Here is a 26,369-nt window from a genome sequence, read left to right as displayed (position 1 = left end):
CTACCCAGCAAGGACACTAATCCAGCTCACCAAGTCGATCCGACAGGGGAGAGTGAGACTGTGAACAGATGCGAGTGTTGCATGGAAAGTCCATGTGGCAGAACGGCTGGGGGATATAGGCGGTCTTCACAGCGATGTGGAGAAGTGGTCTCACAATCTGGAGGGACAACCATGTCAGGAACCCGTGCAAAGTGTCACAAATTCCCTGGATTGGCTGTATAAAGGCAGGGATAGTTCATGGGCAACATCGTTGAAAATTCAGGATGCTTGTACCTGAACTGGCGAGGGTCCTGTGGAAAATAAGACCAGGCCCTAGGATGAGAACAAGGTTGAAACTGCTGCGTCTGGCCTGCAACAAATGGCTGGGAATGTGACCATGTAGCTGACATTTTGTGGCTTAAATGTGATGATGATGGAGGTGGTGGTGGTGGTACCCCGGGCCTCTGTGACCAGGCAGGGCTGGCCGAATGTTCGGTTGACCACAGTGCTTCGAGTGCCATGAATATAGATGTCAGATTCTGCTGCTTCCATGTGCTCATGCAGTCTACCAAAGGTGTGCGGGATTTGTCAGGGAGCAGGTCTGCTTGTGACTGGTCATAGGCTCAGCCCCGGGGATTTCCAACTGTTAAACCTGGCAGATTAGACTTGGTGGATATGGTGGAAATATCATGCTTGGAGGGCCGATCAGACTTGGAGGGACCGGGAAATTTGCCCGGAACATGGCTTAAACTTACAGTTCTCTGTCATGTTTTGGTGCCATTCTTAACCTACATGTAGAACACAGCAAGATTGCGTATGCACGTATAGCACTATGTACTCTGAATTCACACAATATATATGTAGACTACACGTGTCGCTGAAAATACCATAAACATGCAGTGGGTACAGAGGGTGTGGATTGGGCGACTTTTTCAGTGAGATTTGTCGCACATGCGCGCTGATATGCAACTGTACATTGTAGGTAAACAGAGGTGAGTTGTTTTCTGTAATGAAATTTGTAGTCATAGGTGAATTTCCCACTTGTGAATAAAGGTGTGAAAAAATTTCCCACTTGTGAATTTCTTTTTCACAGAGGGGAAAAACTTGTGAAAAGTTTCCCCTTTTGAGGTTACAAGTAACTTTTAATTGCAACGTACTGCATGTGCATGTAAAAAGCTTCCCTTCTTTCAAACACTTTACATTCTGTACAGGCAAGGAAATACAGGTTAAACAAAGGTGGACTGAATATACATTTATAAGACTATATGTAAGTTCCTCCCAGATATTTCATGAACTTTAAATTTCTAGGCTTTGACAAATGAAACTAAAGTATACAAAGTGTACTAATACATGTACATGTATGTATGCTTAAAGGCCCAGCTCATAAAAGGATACATCCAGCATGGCAATCATCACCCGGCAGGTCTCCAAGCTAAACTCTGTAAATTCAGAACATGTATGGCACAACATAAGTGGCATTAAAAACTTCGTTCTCTGAAAATCAGATATAATGAAATAATTGAATCTTTTGAGCAGTTGCACATTGGTATTTATGCAAAACTTACATGAATGTTTGCAAACCGATCGGAACCAAAGCCTGTCTTATTTTGCTAATACCTGTGTTTAGACAAACTGATATACTGTACATTAACATGTATGTATATGAATCAAAACTTAAGCTGATTTGCAAGTGCTAAGACAACAGTGCCAGTATGTGGTTTCTCAATTTCATTTCATCTATATGTACACTGTACATGTATGTATGCACAGTACATGTATATGATGTATATGTACGTGTACTTCCTAGCAAAGTGATGACTTGACTATAACAGGAATGCAAAAAGACTTGATTTTTAGATTCCCAAGCTGGTGAAACAAGTCTGTTGCATAGAAAGCATGTATGCACGGATCTGAATTTGGATCAGGTCAAAGTTAAATGTGAATAGATGTGAAGTGTCAGTGAAATTGATGACGTACGTTGATATGTTCCTGCTATGCCAGATGACGTAAGGCACTGCTGTAATTCAACTGGCTCAATCTGGCCATCCTGTGATGAAATGATTGCAAGAAAGTGATTATTACATGAGTAATGCAAATTAAGACAATTTTGAAACTCTTTCTTCATATAAAAATCAACCTAAAAATTATACATACAACTACCGGTATGTGAAACATGCAAGTTTTGACAAGTACACGTCAATTTACATGTACAGTACATGTGTTCTCTCTCTTTCCTATTTGATAGTTCAACCAGTGTTGTAGTCAAGACCATCACAAGACCTCAAGACTGAATTTAAGTCACAAGCTACAAATGTACATGTACTGTACATACATGTACATTTGTAATTGATTACACCATGACTAAATTCCAGGGCATAAAATCATCTGCCATAGCAAAATGTTTTACAACACTTCTTTTACCTGAAAGAGGTACATGTACATTACCTGAACTGTTCCAGTCTTCTAGATGTCCAGAATTACCCAAATATTAGGTTTGAATAAATGAGTACCGGTAAATACACGTACATGTACATGTATGTCCTTTGGCGATGTATTTGCAGAAAATATATCACAGCTCCATGCTTCTGTCAGAAATATCCCGAACTTTTCGTGCAAGGACTAACCGTACTTACACACACGAACATGAAAAATGCAAAGTAACTGCTCGTCTGGTTTCCAGACGAAAAGATAAACATTATCTTGAGTGATCTTTGATACAGCAGGAAACCAGCCTAAGTTGCAAATCTTCACACGTACTTGCAACCGAAACATGACCTGTTATTTATTTTTTGTGAGCATGCAACCCAAGGAAATAGAAGTATTTAAATCAATAATTGCAACTTAGCATTTAGGTAATTCGGGACATAAGGAACACACGAACACTACCGGTATTTCAGCTACTTCTGTCAGGTGAAAGTGTGAAAATGTGTTTTAAAAAAAATTGGCTACAGCAGGGTGAGCTGATACCCTGGACATTAGACACAATGTAATAAAGATCTCATCCATCCAGGCTATCGACAGCCCAACAACACCGGTACGTGTATCATCCATGCCATATCACTGAAAGCACATGAAGGAGGGTTGATCAGCTCAGTTCCAATAAAACATTCAACCAGCAAAAACAGTGTACTCACCACTCCTGCAACTGCTTGAAACCACCCATACAAAGGATCCTGCCATACAGCGGGGGCAATTCAAAACAAAGAATAAAAAGAACATTAACTTGGTACTGTAGTAACAAAATGGTAATCAGAGTAAGACTTCCAACAGTTAACAAAGAACTTGAGAGATCCTGACAGAATAAGAACTTGCTCCCAGCTCTTACATGGGTATTATACACTGTAGTCTTCTAATTTGGTGCAAAATGTGAAAAATGTCTCAACTTCTTGTTTATCAAAAGGCTTTTTTCTTTTTTCTGAAACATTTTGAAGGCAGTCCTCTTTTATCTTGCAGATAAACTCAGCAAACTGTGGCAAATCAAATTTTATTCACAACTTTTAAAATGGTCATTGAACGCATAACTATAAAACAGAAATGTTTAAAATTCATTATAATTTCTTTTTTTTTCTGTACAGCTTGGGCTTGAACACAAGAAGTGACACCATCAGAATGCTTGAGGAAAAACTTAAAATGCACCATGTTAGAAGATGTACAATGTTAGGAATCTTCAGCAATTCTCCAGAAAGATATAAACTTGACTGGATTTATTTTGTTTAAATGGCTTTGTTCCAGGTGTTCTGGAAAATGGCTTGACTCCAGAGTACTGGTACTAATCAACTTGGGAAAAAATGTAGCCCTTTTCACACATTTCACGGGGAAGCAGCAATGAATTTTCATTGACTTTCAATGAATTAGAACTGTTAAACACTAGTGCTGTAGCCAAACTACTGAACCAAACACAACACTTTTGAACCCTATATCTAGAGAACTATACACCCAATCAGGTTGAAACTTGGCACAGAGAGAAACTATGATGCAATGAAAATATATGAAAATTGGAGTTACGCCATGATTACATGTACGCCATCACCTTTTTGAACGAATTTTTAAATTTTCCTTATGTTCACATTCTTTACAATGTACATGTATCTCCTGAACAAAGAAAAATTCTTTCACATGTCCTTGGGTAGGTGCAGTATGATAACATCATCAAAAAGACCGTTTTTGAATTTCTATACAAAGAAAGATTTTGTCGACATGAAATTCATAGGGTAGGCAAAACTTTCACCCACGGATGGTCCTAGAAGAACTTTGTCATTGTGACATCATCAGGTGTCCAGTTACATGTACATCATATTGTAGGTGCTTTTTCCCCATTTTGTGCATGTTTTGTACATTTTTCAACAAGACTTAAATGTACGCACTTTCATTTATCTGATTGACCTCAGACTTAATTGGTGAATATTTAGGCCATCATCCAGAGATTGCTTGAGCAGAAATTTATCACTGTAACTTTGTCAGGTGTCACAAGACAACACGCATATTTTTTAAAGGTCTACTGTATACGTGTAACTGCAGAAATACAGGCCCAATAAGTTTGAGCTTAGCATGCACCTAATGAGGATGTGTTAAAATTGAAACTTGAAGTCACACTATTATGACAGCATCACATGCCAGGCGATGCCATGTAAAGGTGCATTTTAATTTAAGTCTTAAATCTAAACAAGAAGAGGTTCAATAGCACGAATGAGGTTCAAACTTGATATCCACGTAAAAATTGAAATCATGTTAAAATAAAATCATCACATTTCAGGTGCATATATCTTAGTATATCTACAGAACTTGAGGACCAATTCACATGTAACTTTGTGTTATACATGTACATGAAATATAACACTAAGAGACATCACAAAGTCACTTTAACAACAGTCAAAACAGCTTGTGTTTGTCCAACACATTTCTCGTTTGATCTTTAATTCTGTAAAGTAAGGAACTCCCAATGGAATGTGCTGGCTTTCCTCTATCTCCACATACATGTATCCTACGATCATTTTGTTGAGTTATAAGCGCCGTCAAAACACATCCACTTTGGGCTGGCGAAAAGAGACTTGAAATGTCACATGCCCGACTGTAACTGTCCTTAGAATTTCAATACAAACTTTGGGAAAACAGTTTAAAAGAAACATCAATGTTTGTTGAAATTGAGTATACAGGTACCGGTACACACTGTGCCTGGTACATGTACATGTATGTACACTGGTACATGTACATATACATGTACATCTGAACCCAAACCGAACTGATATTCAACTGAAGGTTTTGAAAATATCTAAAACGGCCCTTTTTAAAAACATTTCAATCTGCTTCCCTGGACATGCTGGATATTCAAGGATAGTTGTTGTGATGTCATTCTGGGAAGACATGGCTTAGATACATAGTTCCTCCAGTTCAAATTGTGAACCTGGAATTTAGTCACTGAAAACACTGAAAGGGCTGCTCATTGGCTGTCATGTACTCATCAGTATGTGCATGTATCTTTGAGTGTCTTACTGGAGTAATAAGTTTACCTTAAATTTCACAAATGGTGTCATTTAATCAAACTTCCTACATTCTGATTCATAAATCTCAATTTTGCATACCTGCAACAAAGTTCTGACGAAATTTTGTTTTGGCCCGATTTTCTTATTTTTTTTTCCAGATGTGCAAAATGAACTCTTTTAAAATGCGTGCAAAAATATGAAAATAATTTTCTAACATACTTGTAGTTGGGTATGTGAACGGAGGTATAGGATGGGGGTAATAATAATTTACTAGACTTTATCAGATATTAAAGAATTTCTTAAATGTTTAAATTTTTACATTTTTTTAGCTGAATTATTTCCCAGTTTCTGGCTGCTGCTGTTTTGGAATTAATTTCAGATGAAATTTCTTGATAGGGTTTGTTAAAGGATCAACAGCCTGTATCATGAAGGTAATAGTACATGTACCAGTAGTTAATGGAGTCTGGCAAAACTGTGAGGAAAGTTAAGTGAATGTCAAAGTGCACCATGTTAGGGGGACTGTACTACATGTACAGTCCCTAACTGCCTAAATGTAAATAGTATTTCTCATTTTTAAACCTCTTCAGAATGGCTTGAGGGTTTTTGCAGCAGGATATGTTTTTAAAGTCCCAAATTTATGTCAGAGAGAATTTGAAAGAAAAACTTCAACAGTTTTTGTTTATGAATACATGTTACCGGTAATTTCATTCTAATATCAAACAACACAATAGACCTTAAGTAATGACAAATGACATATATGTATTCTGATTCCCACACTCTCCTTTGTTAAGTTGAAAAATGTTAACAGGTCGGACAGAATCAATAAAAGTGAGCATCCTCTGAATTTCAGAAACAAAATTAAATGTTATCAAAACTTGAGAGATATATTTATATTATGTCTCGACGGCTGTTCCATGTCAAGACATATCTAAACTGCTGCCCAAGTTTTGCAAGAGCCCATTGGTCTTATCGCTCAGTCCATGTATTAAATATGTCTTGACATGGAACATCTTCGAGAAGATTAGGGGTCAAGTGACGTAATGTTCAACAACCTTATTTTAAAGATGTCGACTGTGAGAGCGAGCCCGTGAAATTGAATGGGTGAAGGCAAAAAGACTGGAAAATACCACAACAACATGAGTGAAATCATTCAATAAATGGTGCTAAGAAAGCAGAGACGCTAAGGATCATGTCGGTGTGCAAAAGAAATTGCACCCACAATGATAAAGGGGTGCGCCGAAAAGTTTCAGTACGCCGACACTCAGGGAAAAAAAACGACTCCCAAAACTACTAGTTTGTTCCGTGTGGTCTTGAATTTTAGCCTTTAGTTTACTCAAGGCAATGGTTTCTCAGCTTGACTGGTGTCCATCCAATAAGTGAGACAGCTGGAGACTGCTGAAGGAACCAGTCTACATTCCACCAGCATCCCTGCCCAGTCAAATGCTAAACCATCCACTCCCTATAAAAAGTACACGGTTGGAAGCACAAAAATTGCACACGTATTTGAGGATTGCGTTCAACACTTTTGTGTAGACTAATAAAAACTGCGCAAATAAAATTGCCTAGGGCCTAAGTTGCATAAATTTAGAAATATGTGCATTTTCAAAGATTGCACTGAACTTGCATGTTATTAAGGACCCTGTTGAACATCCTGGCTGGCATGTGCACATACATGTAGCTGCAGGCCTACACACGATTGTATGTATGTGTAGGTACATGTATGAGTGATTTTGCACAATGGTAGGAAGGCATTGTGGGAGGGCTGGAAGGAGAAAGGAAGGAGCAAACATTGCCTAGGCCTAACCCTATGACAACAGTGACACGACTAATTTTAATAATGAAGAAATGGGCCCTGTGTTTTATTACCCCCAGAACTTAACTGTGGGGTCGGACGTCCGCCCGACCCGCTTCCATGTACGAGGAGCGCGGCCGGGGCGGACGTCGGACCCACACTGTCAGTACTAGTACCATGGAGCATGGAGGTAGAATGGCCCTAGGCAAAGGGGTAGTGTTTTATAGCTCCATCGTAGGACTGAGTCAGACCATTATCACCATTTTCAGGCACAAACGTTAGTTATAACTGATTTCACATTCAAACCTGCTGAGGAGGAGCAACGGGGCCAGCACCGTAACCAGGATAAGCCATCTTTAACTTCAGTGCTGGATCGACTTGGACATGTGTACGTGTACGATGTACCAAACGTAACGCATCCTAGCTAGCCGCGCCTATATTCTAATAGCCGGGCTTAGTCTTGATTTCAAGACGTTACTTCACGTACCTTCCGGCGACACAGGGCGTAGCACTGACCTCATTCCCAGTGATTAGTTCATTTGTAGCATTGCTTTATACGTCTTTGGTTGCAATAGCTGTTGGCCAGTTACGAGGCTATTCTGGAACAGCAGGGCGGTAGCAAATATCAACGTCGTGAAGCCAAGACTACATTCGTTGAGTCTGAGTTTGCGGGATTTTGAAATTGTAAACAAGAAGTAGTGGATAATTTGATTGGAGGCGTACATGTACATAATTTCTCGCGCTAACGTCATGTCTCATTCTGATTGTACCATGTCTACTGAGTACCAGCATTCTCGATGTCGCTCTGAATGTATTGATCTTTTGTATGTATAGGCCTAGACCTTCTCACAATCCTTCCCGCGTCAGTATTCGAAGGTAGGATCGGGCTACCTAGCCGACTACACGAATAACTCGTACGCCAAATTGTACTAGGCGTACTACTACTAGTTTACTAGTACTAGAGTAGTAGTAGTAGGGCGTAGTACACGTGCGAGGATGTACTGTACATGAATGCCATTGTCTTGCCCTTGCCCTAGGGCAGAGACGCAGCCATACAGATCTACCGTACCAGGGGGCATGGGTAAGGGAGCATGTGCCCCCCCCCCCAGAAAGGCACTGATAAGCTCACATGTATAGCGCTGTGTGGGGATCTTACAGTAGATCCCTTGAGCACCCACTGAAGCACGGGATGGATGCTTGGCTGTGAGGTCAGTGATGCGTGGTAGAGGATGCTGGTGCAGGATTGGCTGGGTCATTGATGCACTGGAGCGTGAGAAGGATAACTACATGTTGGTTGGATTACGGTGGTGGGCCATTGATGGGGTGGGGGATCGGTTTTGGTGTAACCGCAAGCGTTTCACTCATATAGTTCTTTCAACATGAAAACCTTCAAATCTAAAGAACACACTAGTTGAAACGTCGATTGCACACTCACTGGTTCTTATCAGAACCATACCTCTTTCAGATCTATGTATCCACTTGGTGTTACTGCAAGCCGTCTCTTTAGTAATTAGCCCTAGTGATGCCCCTGCATGTCCTCCCCAACTTGACCATCACCCAGTCTGGTAGAAAATATAAGTGTACTGTTTTACTTCAAGAACTGAAAGGTTCATATTAACCTGACAGATAGCAATGTACAAACTTGCATTTGCTGTAGTTTTGGCTGTTTCGATTGTGCTACATGTACAAGCCGTATTCTGATTGGCACAATCTGCTTCTATTTCAGTGACCAATCAAAGCTTTGCTTTCATTTGCAGGTGACAGGAAAACAAGAAGTAAAAGATAGTAGCCATGTTGGAATTGGTCAACCTACATGTATTATGCTCAGCTGCTGACAGTGATTGAGAGAGTACTGTACATGCTGCTGATTTTCTGTGGCGTGGATAGTAAAATGCTCAGGAATTTCACAGTTTTAATGAGATGTAAGGTGAATAAACCTCCCTAGCAGACACCTACAGTGTACATGTGCGTACGTGTAACATCTCCATGAAGGGATGTATGAAATTTTGTTGCACAAATATCTGTGATGGCACAGTAAGTTGGCACCATCGAAACAGCCAAAACTGTGTTTAGGCGATTATGCAAGTACAGTACTGTTGTTAGATATTAGATCTCTCTGCATTTCTTGACTGTGGGCCCCGAGCTGAACCAAGGGAGGGTGCGATGTTCCTAGGAACAGGGGTTCCATTGTACTAACTGCACGTTGATACTGGTAGTTCACAAACAATGTTGCTCTCGCATCGCTAAGTTCCAACAAAATAAAAAAATCCCAACCAAAATCACTCTTTTCAACCGACAAGGGGGTGCTTCTACATGTACTTAAGGCAGGTATTTAAAATGTATACGGTACATGTACATGTAAATTTGTAAATTTCAATTTTAAATGCTGAAGCTATTCTTTGAAAATGGATAGTTTTGGTTTTAATTTGTACTTCTGAATGAGCAGTTTTAATGTTTCCCTGTCATTCAACTCCAGAGTTGATTAAAACTGACAGCATGACATGTGGCGGCGCATGAGTTGGTTGGCACACAAGTTGGTCAATGTACGAGTTGACCAATCCACTTACATGTACGAATTGGTTAGTGTACAAGTTGGTAGGCATTCCTGTTACCACATGGAAACCTGGCATGACCTATTCACCAACAAATCTGTAGGCCGACAGTATACATGTATATGTACATGTCTTTTTAGAAAAAGAGAAGTCCAATTTGTAGTTACATTAAACAATGCAATATTGCCTGCAGTGTAGAGGTCCATGATGTTTTGTACACCCAAGTGGGCAAATGGCATTTGAGGTGAAGCCCGTTGCCTAACCAGAGCCGGGGAGGGGGGGTCAAACCCAAAAGTGGAACTTTTGCCACTGTGAACTCATGTTTTAATAAAAAAAGGCCTACATGTATCATAATGTGCTTTGGAACACAACATCAAACAAGTTGCGAACCAAAGGATGCATGTAAGACTTGTATACTTGTATTTTTCAATATTCAAGGCGTGTCGTAAATTGGCCTGGTGTATTAATTTGCTCATCGGGCACTGGGTGATGAGTGAATGATATGAACATTATTATTAAGAAATCTCAAAAAATCCCCCCCCCAAATTTAAGAAGTTCTTAAAGTGCCTTTAAAAAGCTTCCTTTGAGCCCGTTTTTTATTATATGGCTTCACTCATCCCATCTGGTCATTAATTCATCAATATGGGCGATTTTTCCATCTGTTTCAGTCCGTGAAATTTTGGTTGTCTCAACAGAGCCATTCATTTACTACATCGATTCATTCTCAATCATGTGACTGGTGATAAACTCAGTCGGGATCTATTCAGACAGCGATAAACATGGTGATCCCACCAGCTGTTTAATCAGTGACTTTGTATCACCTGTGATGAATCCTTGTGCATATGTAAACATGAATGTATTGAAAAAAATAGCCATCAGGTATTTTCATGAGTTGCACGTTGTTGTTCAGGGCAGCGAGGAAAGATGAGCAAATGGTGTGTGCGCTAGTAGTGCCCACATTCGGCAATCATTTCACATTCGATCCCAAGCATGTATAAGCAGGTTCGGTCTTGTTTAACATTCTTTGACAAGGTCATGCTCTGGGGACCTACATGTATGTGTACATCTTTAATGTTGTCTAGTTCCCTCACCAAACAGGTCCCAACTGTGTTTATCACCTGTCAAACAATCGAGAATGAATCGATAATGTAAACGAGTGGCCGTGACGTGTCAAGATGATAACATATGAACCAAAATTTCAGGGAAAGGAACAGAGGAAAATTAAGTTATTGATGAATTAATGAACGGATGGGTTGAGTGACGCTGTATGAGAAAAATGGGGCTTATAGGAAGCTTTTTTACAAAGTCTCCACTTTTTGTGGGATAGTCGTGCTTGTGGGGCCAAGGATAAGGAGGTAGTCCAGTAGACTGGCCCCAGTCTGGGACTACCATAAACTAATGCATGTACATGTTATAATAATCACAGTTATATCTGTTGTACTTGAATAGCCAATGAAGTGTTTCTTACAGATTACCATGATTCATTTTTGATTCTGAGGACTCATTGTTTAGTGTTCATTAGTAGACTGCATGTTACTAGTACATGTATATTATTGTTGTAATTACTAATCTTTTTAGATGGATGAAACAACGCACACATTGACAGATGTCTCCGACTCTCCACCACCCAGGGAAGGATTTATGGTGTTACGTGAACTACACGAAGATCTCCTAACAGCACAGTTTAAAGATGCTGATCTTAGCAAACAAATAGCACAGGTACACATACATATACATACATGTACAACTTGGAACGGATTAAGGAGTACAGGGAATAGTATTGTACTGTACATGTAGCTTCCTTTTAATTGTATTGTGGATCCAAATGTTCATTGTTATAAGTTTCAATCAGTGCCAGTATTGTCTTGTCCCCAAAATGTTGTTTTGTAATTTGTATCTCTCTTTGTTTTTAAAGGTAGGTGATACATGTACCTTTGGTAAAATCACAGAAATAGGACTGCTGTATAACCCTCAAACATAAAAGTACATGTAAATAACAGCCATGGTCAATCTGTAAAGTATTTCCGGCCAGAGTGCTAGTGTTTTTGAGAAAACAAACTTTGCTTTTTTTGCGATGGTCAGCTGACCATCGTTTAATCAGTTCATTTCACTTCACCCACCACATCCGTTAATAGGAGCCGATTTTCTTATGCGTAGTGTTTGCAGATGTTGTGAGAGTCTCCATGAATGAACGGGCAATACTAAAAGCAGCTAAAACACACACTAGCCGAAATTCAAATTCAATCCATGACCTAGTAAAGGGGTACGTACACGTACATGTACCTTTTGCGAGTGCATCAACAATATCCATTTGTGTGCTTCACTCATGGACTCCATCTCATGTCCTGTAACACATTATAACCTGAGAATGTATACGTAAGTACTAAAGTAAAACCCAGCAAGTTAACATATAAGAAGTCGTTATAAGGTCTTAAAGAATCACATTGTATGCTCAGTTCATAAATCTTTGATCCCTCAGGGACTAACATTGCCCAGAGTGACTCTTGGTGTGGAGACACTGTCTTCCCTAGCAACAGATGAAGATGCTCCCTCAGCATTCTTACCTTGTGATGCCCATTTGCCATTGTGGAAGAAAGCATGGTACCTATACAAGGAGAATGGAACTTGTGGTCTGCTCAATAAACTGACCAAGAGAAACACAGAAGGTGAGATCAGGATGTGGTATTACATGTATCTTATGGGTTTACCACACAGTTTGAGGGTTGCTTCACTGCAAATGTACATGTACCTTACAGGCACTGTACATCCACTGTCAAAATTTTCTTACTTTAAAAAAAAAATGCAAATTTAAGACAGTGAATAATTTTAACAATTTCTTTAACCACTTGACGCCGGATGATGTGTAAACACTCATAATTTCCCTTATTTGTTCCCCGGAGGATGTGTACACTCGTTTAAGATTTTTTTTTTCATTTCCGTAGTGAACATATTAACGTACTTGGTTGGGTCAAAGCACATTTGTAAGGTTGAAGATTTGCGGGGAAAAAACCTGCCCCCAGCAGCTTTTTTGGGTAAGAAAATATCTGGTTAATCTGGCTATCTGGTTAAACAAACCTCATTTGGGAATCAAAAAAATTTGTTTGATTTTGGACAAGGTAACCCATTAACCGCTTTAAACAGAAAGGCATCCAAACACATACCCATAGGGATTCTCTGTGTTATATGGAGACATTCAAACCATTCAAATCCAGTGGCAGATTCTGTATGAAACATCAGATGACATTTATACTCTTCCCCATGCTGTAATGGTTTAAATCCAACTTGCTAAAGGACTGTGGTTGTGATGCTTTTTTGTATCAGGTCGTTTTAAAAGTTGGTATTTACCTGAAAGTACATGTACATGTAGTTTTGCACCAGGGACAAGCTCATTTTGATAATGTCAGCAAGTGGTTCAGCCTTCTTATTTTTACTGCACCAATGTACATGTACATGCATACTGTTATTTCAGTGAATTACAATTACACATAAAGACTACATGAACATGTACATGTAGTTTGCTTCATCAAGCATTAACATCAGTTACATACAATGTGGATCAGCTGTGTACATGTACATGTAGGTTTAATAGACACCTTGTACAGACTGGCAAAGCAGACGGATGCCAAAATTTGATTTAAGCGCATCGCAAGTTCAGTATTTGCAACAGTTTGAAGTGGTTAATGGCTATAACAGGAACAAGACATTTGAAGATTGACTGTTGTAATATTTTAGAATAACTCTGCAATGCCTTGGTTTCGAATGTTTTTTATGAGCCAAACTCAGTTCAAGTTTTTGTAGGTACACAAATGAGTTCATTTATAAATTTAACCTGAGATCGTCCTCTGGACCCTTGCTGGACAGTGTTAGATATCTGTGATGTGTCACACAGATAATTGTGTGAAAAAAATTACATGTACATGTACAGGTTGCCACCTTGTGCAGTACTTGTATTTGTTCACAATGCTGTTAGAGAAGTGAAATTAGAAGAAATCCAGTGCTGTATGTATGCGGCCAGCTACATGTAAGAGAACTGTTATAAAGAAAAAGAAGACTTGCTGCAAGAAGACTACTATTTTGTAAATTAATAATTTCTTTTTGGAAAATGGCTTTCATAATAAATGAACTTCTTTGCATTTTCCTGAAGTGCCATCCAGCCATCATATTTATTCCTTGAAGAAATAAAGTTGAGTGCGCCATTTGCCCATGACAGTGGGCAGTTACAGTTACAAAACTCAGGGACTCTGTCTAAGCAGGCTACAATTGTTACATGTACATATGCCGGTAAATAAAAATACAGTGGAACACTATCAGGCCTACCTGTAATTTCAAAATGATACAGTACATTTTAATGACGTGACTAAAATTTTCTTCAAAACAAAGTGTTTCCTTTTATTCATTCATGTATTTGGTTTTATTGTAGCCCCATCAGTAATCAATGAACTGTTCTGTGGGGGGTTCTGAAGTAGCATCTTTTTGGAATCTTCCAGTAAGATGTCTAGTCTGCCTGTACTGTCTGAAAATGTGTGTCTGCTGTGGTGCAGAATTCACAAACTACTATTTGCGCTAAATGTTCTGCATTTTTCTTTGTGCTTGTTGTAACGTAGAAGGAAGTAAAAACAACCAAAAGAGCGGAACAAATGCAAAAATGGCTTTGCAAAAACTTCAACAACCTTTTATTATGAGACACACCCTTATACATGTATACACACACTACACTATTAAAACCATTTAACTGTAAAGCAATGAACGAAACCAATACCCAATCAGCGTCTTAGTTAGCTACATAACAATTTCAGGAATTCGTTAGGTGAGCCAATATTTCCTCTGTGGCATGCACATGTACTTATCCAAATCACACAATACCACATTTTCCTCTTTTTTTTTTTACATTTTCAACGTAATTTAAACAACTCAGAATAATCAATATAAATAGAAAACTTAAATATATCATTTACACACTTTACTAGTATTACTAATACATTAAATAATCCTTTGACTATACACGCATACAGGCATACAGGTTTCACCCTCTTACTACGTCTTGGTTCATTTTCCTTAATCTCTGGTACATCTGTATGTTTTTTCTTATCAAGAGAATCGGTTGATTTTTCTTCCTTGTCCCGACTTTCTTCAAATGGAACAAAATCACTAACTACTGGATCGTTAATGGGTTCACTTGTTAGTTTAGCCAAAATCAGCTTATTCATGTTCCATCTTCTCCCATCACTTGTTTGATACGTACAATTACTCAGTTTCCTTACAATTTGAATGGCTTCACAGTACTGTAATTTGCCTTTAGGTACATTACCAGTTTTTCTAACTCGTACCCAATCTCCTTAAAAATATTTCACTTCGTTCGCTTTCTTCTTCTGATCAATGTGTTGCTTGTATTTATGTTGCTTGAGCTGCACTTGTTGCCTAGTTCTTTTATCAACCTGTTTGGTTGCTTTCACCTTCTTATCCATTTTCCATCCCACAATATCTAAACCTGTTCTAATTTGTCTTCCATGTAACAGAATTGAAGGTGCTATTCCAGTTGTTGCATGAGTAATGGCTCTATACATAGTGAGAAACTCATTCAAGTACATGTACATTGCTGTTTTCCAAGACTTATTTGAAACAATTGCAGTTTGGATTGTGTTTTTCACCACAGCATTGAAACGTTCAATTGCACCGTTACTTTGCGGATAATACACATGTACGTGTACAAAGATGAAAAGGTATGCTTAATGCCTCTCAAATTCAAAAAATCTTTGAACTCTTGGGCATTGCACTCCATTATCAGAGACGAGTTCATCGGGATACCTTTCTCAGCTAAAAAATGTTTTAAAAAATGCTATCACTGTGCCAGTGGTTACCGATGAAGCAAATCCAACTTCTGGCCACTTACTATAATAATCGATCAAAGTAATGGCGTATTTACAATCTTATGTAGCTCAATTAAAAGGTCCAACAATATCTATTGCAACTTTATTCCATGGCCTTGCTGGATATTGCACTGGGATTAGTGGAACAAATCTCTGATGCTTTTGTCATTGTATTGGCAAGTAACACAATTCTTCACAATGGTTTCCAATTGTTTGTCCATTTTGGGCCACCAATACAGTTCTTTCAGGTGTTGCTTAGTACGAGTGATGCCCTGATGTGATTCATGAGCCAAGTTTACAATTACTCCTGTAAGTTCTTTTGGAACAACAATTCTATCTCATTAACACACCATCAAAGACAGTTCACCTTTAACTTTGTGATAAGGTTTCACCATCTCTACTTCAAGTGGATCAAAATTTTTAACTTTCCTTGGCCGTCCATTTTCAACATATCTGATAACTCGTTTTGTACTTCATCCTTTTGTACTGTTTGTTTCAGTCTTTCTACAGTCACACTTTTACACTTATCTTGAAGAACTACTTGACATATTATTTCATCCTCAGTGTCATGCTCACATTCTTTAGCTTTAACTGGTAATGTTGACAACCCATCAGCAAGCTTGTTTTGACTGCCTAATTTGTAAAGTACTTCAAAATCAAACTTCATAAGCTGACACGACCAGCGAGCAATACGCATGCCACGTCCATCTGTATTTTACTAAGTAAGGTTACTAAAGCTTGGTGATCAGTTCGGAGGACAAACTTACGACCCCACAAGTACATATTCCACTTTTCACATGCCCACACACATGCGAGGCTTCTTTTTCACTTACAGAGTATTCCTTTTCTGCATCAGATAGACTTTGGCTTGCACATTCTACAATAATTTCCCTTCCATTCTTCATTTGTGATAGAACAGCACCTAAACGGTACATGGATGCATCAGTTGTTACAATCGTTTCTAATTCTGGGTCATACATGGACCTTTACTCAATTCTGATTTCACTTTGTCAAAACTTTCTTGGGCAACAGCAGACCAAACAAATTTACTATCGCTTTTATCAGAGATCTTAATGGTTCAACAATATTTGCAAATTAAGGGATGTATTTGGCAAAATACCCTGCAAGTCCCAAGAAAGATCTTAGTGATTTCTTGTCAAATGGCACTTGAGCATTGGCAATCGCTTGGAATTTGTTATCTGGTCGCACACCTTTTGCACTAACGGTATGGTCCAAAAATTTGAGGCTGGGCTTAGAAAATACACACTTTTCCAAATAAGCCTTTTGGGAGTTAAATTTGAAAAAAATCTGGTACACTGAGTTATCTGATTGTACATAAACATAACAATTTGAATTCCCCAGACTAGAGACACAGGCTCAGGATCTGTAGGGTGTGGGCAAATGGGTCAGTTCCTTCTGGAGGAGAGTCAGTAGAACCCAGTAACGTAGAAAAGATTCTCTGACCTTCAACACCCAGACAATGTACATGTAGAAATAGGGCTTTCTTTCATGATGGACTAAAATCATCTCGTCACCACCAATTGCAGTTAAGTAGGTTTGGAACAATCTGATCCACTGCTTCCATTTCACCGGAGGTTCACCAGGGTTTTGCAGAAAAGGAGAGGGTTGAAGTATGCCAGCAAACCCTCCAGATGCCATGGTTCTCAGTCCTCGTCGCCAAAATGTTATAACGTAGAAGCAACCAAAAGAACGGAACAAACGCAAAAATGGCTATGCAAGAACTTCAACAACCTTTTATTATGAGACACACCCTTAACTGTAAAGCAATGAATGGAACCAATACCCAATCAGCGTCTTAGTTAGGTACATAACAATTTCAGGAATTTGTCAGGTGAGTCTATACTTTCTCTGTGGCATGTACTTATCCAAATCACACAATACCACAGTACTGATTCTGTCCTGTTCAAAAATCAAACTTCTGACCTCATCTTTGGAATGGGAGAGAAGCCTCTTCGTTTGGGGTGAGCTGATGTCATCTCTGCCTACATGTACATTACTTTGGCTAAACTTACCTGTATGGCAAAATTGGCTAAAAAGAAAAAGCAGATGAATGGAACAATGGCAGATGGTTATCTTTGCACTGAAGTTTGTGTACATAATACCCAACTTGTTGAAAAAAATTTAATCCGTGGAAGTTTTTTATGGTGTCAACTGAATGGATTCTTTATTGGTGATGTTATGTACCTTTGAGAAGCATTTATTGTCTCAAAAAATATTTTTTACAGTCTGAAGTGGAAAATATGATCGACTTACTGGCTCAATGACAAACAAACCATATAAAAGGAAAGTTAAGGTGGCCATAATCACACGAGCTGACAACAGATTACGCAGATAACTTTGACAGGAGCTTCAAAACTGAATCTTGAGGGAAATTTCATTGTATTTATAATTTCTAAAAAGTACATGTATTTATAATTTCTAAAAATGATGACATGCGTGTATTGTGTTGTGTGATTGGTTGCAGCACCTTCGGTAATGTCAACAGTTGCATGTGGTTGCCTGGCAGCTATCAGATGGTCAAGCTCACTACGTGGCTCCTTTTATCCCCATATGGTAGTAAGTACATATTCAAGCATTTCTTCAGTCAGTTGCAAATACATGTACATTTATGTACCCCAACACGTACATGTACATGTATGTGTAATGCTGTTGTAGACAGTTAACTGTTCACAGTTCATGTTAATGAAACACATGCACATAAAATATTTAATACATGCACACCTGAACATGTACATTTATGTACCTATTTAAGTGATGCTACATGTACTTTATAAAAGCAGATCAAGGAAATAGAAAAATTGGAAATACAGGAAAACATGTAGGCCTACATGTATGTTGTCATGACTGTTGGATGCTAAGAATGAGATGGCTCGATGAAACAATTTAAATATTGAAAATCGATTTTCTCTGTTTGGCATTGACTAGATATTTTGTTTTTATTTAAACAGCTACCAAATGAGAAAATAGTTTCACAGTTCAGTCAAACATGCAGCTGGGAAGAGTCAGCAATACGTGCATTAGCATGGCATCCACATACCAACAAATGTGCAGTAGCATGGAATGATGATGTTGTCAGAATATTCACAGCCAACAGGTAATACGGAGTCTAGACTTGAGACTTGAGTGCATTTTATTGACAGACTTGGACTCAGTTTGTCTTGGATTCGAACTGGATCTTGGACCAAAAGACTTGAGGAATTGGCTCCAAGATATTTCTATTTGCTTCACAAACCCGTCACCATAAAGGGCGTTATCACGACCAAACATTGTCACTACTGTGGGTAGTGACATCTTGGCCATTCATAGTGGTCTCTACACATAGTCAGGTGCATGTGTGCACCAGCGTTGGAGGTTTCAAGGTGGGCCTCGGCCTCGGCTGATTTTTCAAAGCCTTGGCCTGGGCTTCGCTACACAATGACTCGGTCTTACATGTAGCTTTGGCCCCGGCACCCTCTGGACTTGAAGAATCAGTTGAGGTGGTTCGAGACCACCTGTTTTGAGTCACTTTTCTCACCTTTTACTTCCCCCAAATTTTAATCGTGACAAAGTACTTGTGAGATGCATGTGCATTTTGTGTACAAACATGCGGTACGGTACCTGGACTTCCTAATGACATGTTACAGATAAATAGTTTTTTAATCCCCAAGGAACATACTTATTTTCATGAAAAAAAAAACCTCAAGTGTTATGGCAACATTGTAACTTGCGTTACAGTGTTGTCAAAACAAGTGAAAATAATATCACCAGGGAGATTAGAACCTGTCCAGAATTTTGTACAAAGACGTCAGTACTTAATATTTATACACATGTTATGTACGCTGCATCTAGATCTGGGTTCGATCATAAACACCACTGCAATATGTTGCACAGAGTACGGTAGAGTTCTTTGGACTCAGATAAACTGTGAAGACAGTGGAGAATAGCGAAAATCCAATGGAAAAAAATCGTAGGGCATTGAAAATTTTGGCAGGGTGGGGTGGCCTGCCCTGCTTAAACCCCTGGTGAACACTGATTGTACTACAACTTTTGTTAGGAGTTGACTGGAAACCATTCCTTTTCAATTATTTCAGTGATCTAGTTCCCACACTGAAGCATCGCGTTCAACGTTGTGTGGCCTGCATAACTTGGAAGCCTCTATCTGCATCCGATCTAGCTGTTGCTTGTCTAGCATGTATCCTGATTTGGCACATAGATCCATCATCCCTTTCCATAAGGTATGTGTTGAGTTCGAGATCTATACTGTAGGTTTACATAGCATCAGCATTTATGATTGTTCTGATTTGCATAGAATGAGGAGAATGATTTTCATTTTCATATGTCTTGTGTTGCCCAGGCCATCTGCCAGTTGTGCCCAGATATTGAGTCAGAGTGGTCATGGACCAATAACCAGCTTAGCCTGGGATCCTAGAGGAAGGATCTTAGTGTCTGCATCTCCATGTGATACAGCTATGCGGGTTAGTACAAATTCACTTAGTCACTGTCACTGGGTTCATCAACTAGAAGTCTGGCCTAACTGCAGTCGTAACATGCCCAGGTGCAGGTAGTGCTGTCCCTTTTCTTATAATCTGGTGTATGAATATTTGAAACCTTATAATCTGGTGTTTGAATATTTGAAACTGCCTTGACCAAACATCTGAACCCCATGGGGACATTTTCCATGTGTTAGCTGCAACTTCCATTGGTCAAAAGTTGCATGTATGGCTCTTGTGAAAATTTGCATACAGCAATCAGTATTATGTTGGGGGAGTCAGGTTGGTGAAGTGCTTCTTCCCTTGCCTGTTACATCTGTGGCCTGGGTTCAATTTCTGACTTGGTCCACATGTGAATTGGGTTATCAGTCTGTACATGATTCCAAGGGTTTGACCCAGAATCCTCTGGGACTTTCCTCCCACCTCTAAAACTGTAACTATGTCTCATTGCCTTCTTGCTACAGATTTCTTCAGGCTTACCAGCTGTAGTGCCTAGGGTACCCTTGAGGAAGCCGTGGTTTTATACCACAAATACATTAGACATGTTAGAATAACAGTAGAACCCTCATCATTGTCTATCATGGATGCCTATTGTGTCAGTACTTGTATTTTTATTTGCTAGTTATCAGCTGAGGAAATTGTTGACAATTGTTTGTACCCTTTGGTTGCCATTTTTCCATAAAAGAGCTATGGTACAGTTCTTATGACCCTTCATTGACCAAGTTTCTTCTTTCAGGAACCAGTAAGTTCAGACTGGAAGAAAAGAGAATATGTTTATTCTGTTTGTGTCATTTTTGTCTACTTTAACCATGCAACAGAAAGTTGGGCAAATTTCTTCCTCATGGTTGTTATTTTTGTACTCATTTCTGTCCATCTAAACATGACGTAAATATCCAAATGTCTGTGTACACGTGTCTGTATTTAATATTCAAAACAGCAAACCAATATATTTAATATTCTATGACTGCATATTGGGTAATATAGATTGCGCTATGTGCAGGCTGTTTGTGCTTTAAATGCTTCCTAGATCAATAGGATGTAGTGACTTGTCAAATATGTGCATGCCTCATGTTTAAGATTGCGTGGTGTCACTGCAGGAATGATATCTCATTGGATTAGTTTGAGGTATTCAGTCTGTAAGTTGGAACGCCGATACATGTATATCAGGCATGCAACTATTTTTCTGGTTGACTTTCTTTTTTTAACTGTATGTACTGTATACTGTATGCCATTGTCATTGCAAAACACTGTACAAGTTGCTGTGCAGCTTATAATTCCATTTTTGCTAATTCCCTTAGAAGATTTTTGAATCTTAAATTTGTGAAGTATGCGCCAGGCATAATTATATTATTTTTCAGTTAAGTGATGTCACTGAAGTTACCAAGAAAACTTTAGCTGAAACCCTATTCAGTGTACAAATAGCATGATATACACTGTAATAATTAACTTTCATAGTGGTGGTGACTGTAATACATTAATTTTACTCAGCCTGACCAAGTGTATGGATGTTTTGCTTAGGTTTGGGATGTTGCCAGAGAGACTTGTGTTGCATTGAGAAGGAATGGTGGAGGAGGTGTGTCACTACTCAGATGGTCCACTGATAACACCAAGCTGTTTGCTGCAACTCCATCCAAAATGTTTAGGTGTGTCATCACTCATCAGGAAAGATGCTTAACCAGTTTGGTGCTATCAGGTTGTATTTTAGTACTACTTCTGTCAACTTGGGTTGGTTGGTTGATTTCTCTAGGAACTGCTGGTGATGTTGCTTACAAAATCTTGTACAGTAGATGTATGGGCTTGAAGTGTATTTTGTAAATTTGATATGGAATATTACCCCCCAAGCGTTAAAAGTTTTTAACATATAAAAACTTATGCATATATGTACTGATAGGTTTTTCAGAATCAAGTAACCACCTACCCCCCGAAATCTTAATATTTATGATTCACTTGTGGGGCTTATGTTATTAACCTTTCTAAATTAATGCCCAACAACAAAAGTTTTAGCAAAGGTGGTATTAAGTATAAAGAGAGTCCCAAAATTACATGTACATTCCACTTGTTGAGGAAAGTGGCATCAAATAGTTCGGGTTTTTTAGTGAAGAAAGATCAGTCATTAAAGACATTGAGCACTGAACCCTCAAAGCACACATATTTCTTTTCAAACTAAGGCTACACACTAGTGGCTGTGTTTTATGCTGAGAAGCACATGTACATGATCTTTGAGGACGACCAGGGGATTGACGTTTTGTTACTCAGTGAAGACTGTGTTCATAGTGCTTTGGTGATCCCAAGACAGTATTATCAGGTCAGATCTTGTGGAGACAGTGGACAAAGCTGAAAAGTATGCTTCATTTTGTGTTCCAGGTTGAACAGAATTTGAAGCTTTAATTTGATACCAAATTAATTTCGATATCTTAATTTGAATTTTCCCACGTCATTGACTCATATCATGTTCCTTTTTTTAGTACATGTAAAAAAAATCAGTTTTGCAGAAAATGCAGTTTTTCTTATAACTTTCGGTTTTAACAAAGACACACTGTTGCCCGAATCACCTTGTGGGCCGGGTACTTCCATTCAGTCACAGCATTTTTTTGCTTATTCTAATCTTTGCCAAACTAGAGAGGAACACACTTTTTCAAGAAAAAAACCTTGCTAAGGGTTCCACCAGGTGTACTTAGGTTTTATAATCAACTATATTGTTTGTTTTTTTCCGGAAGAGTTTGGGAAACCAAAACTTGGAGCTGTGAGAAGTGGCTGGATCTTTTAGGTCACTGCCAAGCAGCCTGCTGGAGTCCTGATAGCAACATGCTGCTGTTCTGCACGAAGAATAAGCCTATTATCTATGCCCTTGGATTCAAAGATATTGGGGTTAGCAGAGGAGCAAAAACTGCCGTCCAGTGTGCGGATATGTCCAAGGTTATGCTGCAGTGTCGTACAGAGGAAACCAGGTAGCATTTGCATTTAATTTTAATTGGTAGTCTGAATGAAATTTTGCAGAAAATATAAACAAGTAACTTTCAATTTTTAAATAATAATTTCCGGGGATTAATGTTGGTTTTCTTATTTGTCTTTTTATTGGCTCGCTCTCAAAAAGAAAAATATCAAGTAAGATTGTGCAAAAAATGTGCTTATTACATACAAAATATGTGCCCTTAACCACTTCATGTCGGGCCATTTTTCAATGTTGATGATGCTGGGCCGGCATGACTATCATTTTTTCCGTTTTCAAAATCCTTCAAAAATTCATCATTTCATTTAACGGTTGTTTATAGCCACACCAAGTAATTTTTAGGCACTACTCTAAGTTGACAGGTGACCTTCATTGATGCCCGAGTATTTCAGCCAGGCCAGCAGCCTTGTTAACAGAGCCCAGATTGTGCGGTGTTGTATAACTGTCTTTTGTTCACGAACCTGGCTTAGTGCACTGCTGACCTCTTTTCAATAGGGGCCAGATTAGCATGCAGCGGTGCTGTGTGGCTCATCGCTGTGGTGGTGGAGCGCTTTTGTCCCCGGTGGTAATCCGCTCGCTCACAATGCCCCAAAACCTGGTATACGGTTTCAAAACAAGGCTGGATTATCGCCGCTTTTGAGAGTGAAAAATGTCGGTAATGCCCAGCAGCCTGGTCTTTTGTTCAGAGTACGGTCTTTTGTTACAGGGCCCTGTTTCCTTTGTCCGAGTTCGGAGACCCCAGCCACCCATATAAACCATACGTCTCCGATCCCGGAGTCCCTGGCAGGAAGTGGTTAACTTTCAAAGCAAAATTCAACACGGGAGAAAAACATGAAAAGAATACCAATTCAAAATATTTCATCACCAGTGTTATTCCATGTCCCCCCCCTTGGGTTTGACTATGTTCAGAAGTATTAGTTATATTCCAAAAAGGGGGAGAAAATGAAAAAGTCACTGTAAGCTGTACTTCCACATGACCCATCTGGTAAAACCTTATATTCATTGGAAACAGCAGGAGAATAAACTTTCCACTTACACTGTACTTACTGTGACAGTGGCAAACAGTGGATGGAGCAGTTGCTTCCTTAGCCACAAAATGGTTTTCACCGACTCCAGTTTTACTTGAATGGGAACTATTGTGTGCTGAATTAAGCACTGAAATGCAGTTAAGATTTAATACATTTCTGCTAAGTGACAATTTTTGTGCTGAATAATAAGCAGCTTGTCCTGCATAATTTACCCTAAAAATGTGTTTAGAGATTGGTGTAAGAGACTTGGCACTTGGCTTGTTCATCTTTTGCAGTGTTGGAGGTCTAATTCAAGACATGGCATGGGATCCTACTGGTGAGAGACTTGCTGTGTTATTCAAACCACATGACAAAGACACTGACAACCTGATTGTACTCTTCAGCACTAGACTGGAACCCGTGCTGGAACTCATTCCAAGGTACATTTAAGCTTCACCACCTTCACTCTTTTAACTTTTTGATTAATTTTATTTGAAGAGAAAAACAAGTCCTTGTTTAACTAAAACAAAATAGGTCAATGAAAATAATCTTGACAGTTGTAAGTGAATTGTCAAGTAGCTAGCCCCGGTAAATTTTTAAAATTTACTTGTTCCCACTAGTCTAAACCTGGAGTAATTGAATAATAAGAGAAAGCCCTGTGATATGGCACTTGCATGCTACGCATAATGAAGTTTTCCTTATATCACTGTGACCTTTTTTGTTGATACTGTGTTTAGTGGCTTTGTGCGTGGTGAGCCAGGACAGATACCCGAGTTGATAGCCTTTAAGCCTAACTTCAGACAAGGAGCCCTCCTCACAGTGGTATGGCCATTCAGCATGATGTTCAAATGCATTTCCCGAATATAAATGTACATGCGTTAACATTATCACCAAAGTGCATTTACTTTACTACACAATTCATCACAAAAATCTTAAACTAACAATTCTATACAAGTATGCTGTGCTTACATGAGACAGAATCATGTAGTAAATGTTTTTTAAAAAGAAGAATTGAAGCAATAAGTGTACAAAGCTGTTTAAATTTACCATAATGTCAATAAGCTTGGCAATTTAGTTTATTTCATGTGCCTGAAGGTATCTTAATTTGTGTGTATGTTCATGTTTCCAACAGTGTTGGCAGAGTGGAGAGGTGTCATATATCCCATTGATGTTCATGCCAACCCAAGCCATCAAAGACACAGCTAACTCTACCTTCAAGATCCCTGGTGCCAATGCACCACTTTCAAAGGAGCTTTTTTCATTAAGTTAATCCGTGTGAGCTTCTCCTTGAAATCCACGCAAATCTAGGTTTAGGCCCCCAAAAGTCACCAGTTTCTGGTCATCGCACACATTGCCATAGACCTGTGCATTGGCAATATAAAAAGTTTTACATACGTGTACAATGTCCAGAGGCTGTCAAACTTACTTGATCGAATGGAATCCTACTATTGCGTAATTTTAACATGTTTTAGTAAACAAGGCCCCTAAACATTTACTCAAGCACTCTTTCAGATGACATCATTTCTGTATGATACATTTACATCTGCGAACCAGACAAACAAGGTGATCTTATGTCCTGTGTACATGTACATCTACAAGCTGGAAATGCTTGTGAACAGTAAATAGTGAGGGGGCTGGTTTACAATGTATTTCAGTGTTGGTAGCGGCAGTATGAACGTACAAGCACAAAAAAATAAAAGCCATGTCGCTGCAGACCTTTTGGAGCCAGCCCCTGACCAGAAACTGGAAACTTGGGGGCTTATGTAACAATTCTAAATTCTAATTAAGAATGTTTGAAGACTTGCAAAGTACACGTACAAGAGCTGACATATTTCAGTTACAAAGTCCAAATGTAATGTATGTGTACCCCTTTTCAACAAGACACACCTTTTAGGTTTATTTTGTAATTGAGACTCCCTATTTTAAACTTGAGAGTGTGTGCATACGGCATCGCAGCAACAGTACAATCAGTTGTCAGAAAGTTGAGGTTATCCATATGGGTTGAATTTCATTTTTTACAATGAAATTCAACCCAAAAGGATACATCAATATTTCTATGCTGTTCTGAGCAGTAATTGTTTGGTTAATACATATTTGCCTATGCTATAATTTTCAAGATGTATTTTTGCGTTGGGGAGATGTTAATTTATATAACGGGTTTTGCCCTTACCCAACGTATATATTAAATAAATGTTGTATGCTCAGTGCTTGTCCGAGAGCTTGCGAAAAAAGTCACAAGCTTAGTCAGCCGA

At 38.9% G+C, this 26,369-nt stretch overlaps 2 protein-coding genes across 8 annotated transcripts in view; one reads left to right on the top strand and one right to left on the bottom strand.

The window, feature by feature from the left end:
* LOC110984235 (sorcin-like) overlaps positions 1 to 7,697 on the bottom strand; it is a 17,070-nt gene extending 9,373 nt beyond the window's left edge. Inside the window, exons 1-4 of the mRNA XM_022244218.2 lie at positions 7,558 to 7,697; positions 3,114 to 3,152; positions 1,957 to 2,026; positions 1,375 to 1,418 (exon numbers count right to left, since the gene is read on the bottom strand). Coding sequence (XP_022099910.1) covers positions 1,375 to 1,418; positions 1,957 to 2,026; positions 3,114 to 3,152; positions 7,558 to 7,605 — 201 coding nt within the window. The 5' untranslated portion in view covers positions 7,606 to 7,697. The remainder of the gene's footprint in view (positions 1 to 1,374; positions 1,419 to 1,956; positions 2,027 to 3,113; positions 3,153 to 7,557) is intronic.
* aaas (aladin WD repeat nucleoporin) lies at positions 7,503 to 26,369 on the top strand. 7 transcript variants are annotated; one of them, XM_022244206.2, is made up of 13 exons: positions 7,797 to 8,127; positions 9,009 to 9,178; positions 11,382 to 11,522; positions 12,283 to 12,469; positions 18,156 to 18,247; positions 18,640 to 18,785; positions 19,762 to 19,905; positions 20,025 to 20,145; positions 21,679 to 21,803; positions 22,878 to 23,108; positions 24,414 to 24,557; positions 24,855 to 24,939; positions 25,250 to 26,369. In XM_022244206.2, the coding sequence occupies exons 2-13, from the start codon at positions 9,065 to 9,067 to the stop codon at positions 25,385 to 25,387; spliced, it is 1,668 nt and encodes a 555-aa protein (XP_022099898.2). In that variant the 5' UTR covers positions 7,797 to 8,127; positions 9,009 to 9,064; the 3' UTR covers positions 25,388 to 26,369. The 7 variants fall into 7 exon arrangements, with proteins under 7 accessions (XP_022099903.2, XP_022099909.2, XP_022099898.2 ...); XM_022244211.2 differs by lacking the exons at positions 7,797 to 8,127; positions 9,009 to 9,178 and adding an exon at positions 7,503 to 7,639; XM_022244217.2 differs by lacking the exon at positions 9,009 to 9,178 and having other exon boundaries at positions 7,796 to 8,127; positions 11,435 to 11,522.

This window comes from Acanthaster planci, linkage group LG17, assembly GCF_054643075.1.
Source record: "Acanthaster planci isolate LZ-2023a linkage group LG17, COTS_SCS, whole genome shotgun sequence".
Taxonomy (NCBI): Eukaryota; Metazoa; Echinodermata; class Asteroidea; order Valvatida; family Acanthasteridae; genus Acanthaster; species Acanthaster planci.
Note: the sequence above shows the minus strand (reverse complement) of the source record. Positions and strands in the feature narration are given on the sequence as shown.

Bases quoted from the DNA above. Each gene is read 5' to 3' on its own strand.
- aaas (XM_022244206.2), top strand. From the start codon at position 9,065: ATGTATTATGCTCAGCTGCTGACAGTGATTGAGAGAGTACTGTACATG. The intron at 18,248-18,639 runs GTAAGTACATAT...TTATTTAAACAG, and splicing joins CCTTTTATCCCCATATGGTA to CTACCAAATGAGAAAATAGT. The intron at 21,804-22,877 runs GTGTGTCATCAC...TTTTTCCGGAAG, and splicing joins ACTCCATCCAAAATGTTTAG to AGTTTGGGAAACCAAAACTT.